Source organism: Globicephala melas, chromosome 3 (assembly GCF_963455315.2).
Source record: "Globicephala melas chromosome 3, mGloMel1.2, whole genome shotgun sequence".
In the NCBI taxonomy this organism is placed as follows: domain Eukaryota; kingdom Metazoa; phylum Chordata; class Mammalia; order Artiodactyla; family Delphinidae; genus Globicephala; species Globicephala melas.
This window is the reverse complement of record NC_083316.1, coordinates 115,980,001-115,981,545: the sequence shown is the minus strand read 5'-3', so window position 1 is coordinate 115,981,545 and position 1,545 is coordinate 115,980,001. Positions and strand designations below refer to the sequence as shown.

Here is a 1,545-nt window from a genome sequence, read left to right as displayed (position 1 = left end):
GGGTCCTCTATCAGGAGCCTCTGACATCCCTGCACAGGGGTCGGGTGGGTGGTGGAATCTTCCAAGCTAGACTCACTTTGACACCAAAAGGGGAGGAGATGAGGAGTTGAGGAGGGAGTAGGAACTCAGAGAGGGAGGTTCAGTGGTCTGGTGGTCCCTGAAGAGGAGGGGGTAAGTTTGTAAGGACAAATTGGGCCCTGGGAATGCTCACAGCAGCATTCAAGCTTCTTTTATTTCTTTGGTCCACGACAGGGCTTTCTGTATAAATACTCTGCTGAGAGGGCAGCTCCAGCTAAGTCCATGTGTGCCCTTACGAAGCGCTGATGCCCACGCCCCAATTTGCTTTTGCCCTAATTCTCTGTCCAGTTTCTTGTTCTGAGCCAGGTCAGGCCAACTTTCCAAAGTCTCCCTCCTACAGAAATGTGACTTCATCAATGCTGAACCTGGGCCCATCTGGCACAGGGCAGGAGTCAGAGCCAGGAGGTTCCTGCTGGGCATCTTCGTGACTGTCCTGACGGCCCAGCACTCGCCAGTGGGTGAGAGAGATGCCACCCTCTGGCTTTGGGGATGGTGGCTCTGTGGCGAGAGTGGCATGGCCCTTGTGTAGCCTTGGCCCACAGTGGACTGCCACCACGATACAGACTGCCAGCAAGACAAAGGCAGTGACAATGACAGTTAGCGGGGGCAGCCCGACCCCTTGAGGTGGTTCCCAGGCCCCGCCCAGCACCTCCGGAAGCTGCCTCTGGGGCACCTGCCCCGCTGAGCCGTTCACAGCTGCAGAAAGCCAGGGATGGTGGCCAGCCTGGGAGGGAAGCAGCAGACGGAGAGGGTGACATGGGCACGTACACACAGAAAAAGACCAAAATAGAAAGAGATAGACACCCAAAGGGAACTGAGAGAGAGAGAGAGAGAGAGACAAAGAAAGACAGAGAGACAGTAAAGACAGAGAGAGAAGAGACACAGAATCACAGAGATAAACACACATAACAATAGAGAGAATGAAAGAAAAAGACAGAGGGGGGATACAGAGAGAATGAGAAAGATACAAAGAGAGAGACAGAAAGAAAAAGAGAGAGATGAAGAGACGGAAGTGAAGATAGATGCAGAGAGACAGAGGGGGAAAAAAAACAGAGATAAGGCAACAAGGTCATTCGGAAAGGGATAAAGAGAGGGGCTTTATTACAGGCTGGCATATAAAGTTTGCCTCCCCACCCCCCCAAATCCCCTGCCAAGTCCCCTCCCACTGCTCTCTCTTCCCAGGTCCTCAGGAAAACTCCTAAATAGATCCTATGTCCTGGGTCAGGAATCTTAGCACACTATGGGCTGCTGTCCCATGTCCTGGCCAGGGGGCAGTGAACAGCTATTCCTTAAAGTCCCAGGAAAAAGGAGTCATTTTGTCCAGCATCTTACGTTCCCACTACTCTCCACATACACAGTAGGGAGAGGGGTGTACCCCGGGGAGAGGGAGAGAGGAAGAGGAGGCATGAACCCCAGAGGCTTGGAGTGAGGCAAGAGCTATACCCCAAAACACCCTGCTCAGAATCA

At 52.9% G+C, this 1,545-nt stretch overlaps 1 protein-coding gene across 1 annotated transcript; it reads right to left on the bottom strand.

Moving 5' to 3' along the window:
- Positions 1 to 412: 412 nt before the first annotated feature.
- SMIM33 (small integral membrane protein 33) lies at positions 413 to 985 on the bottom strand. The gene has a single exon (XM_060295469.2). The coding sequence runs from the start codon at positions 983 to 985 to the stop codon at positions 413 to 415; it is 573 nt and encodes a 190-aa protein (XP_060151452.2).
- Between the last annotated feature and the right edge of the window lie 560 nt (positions 986 to 1,545).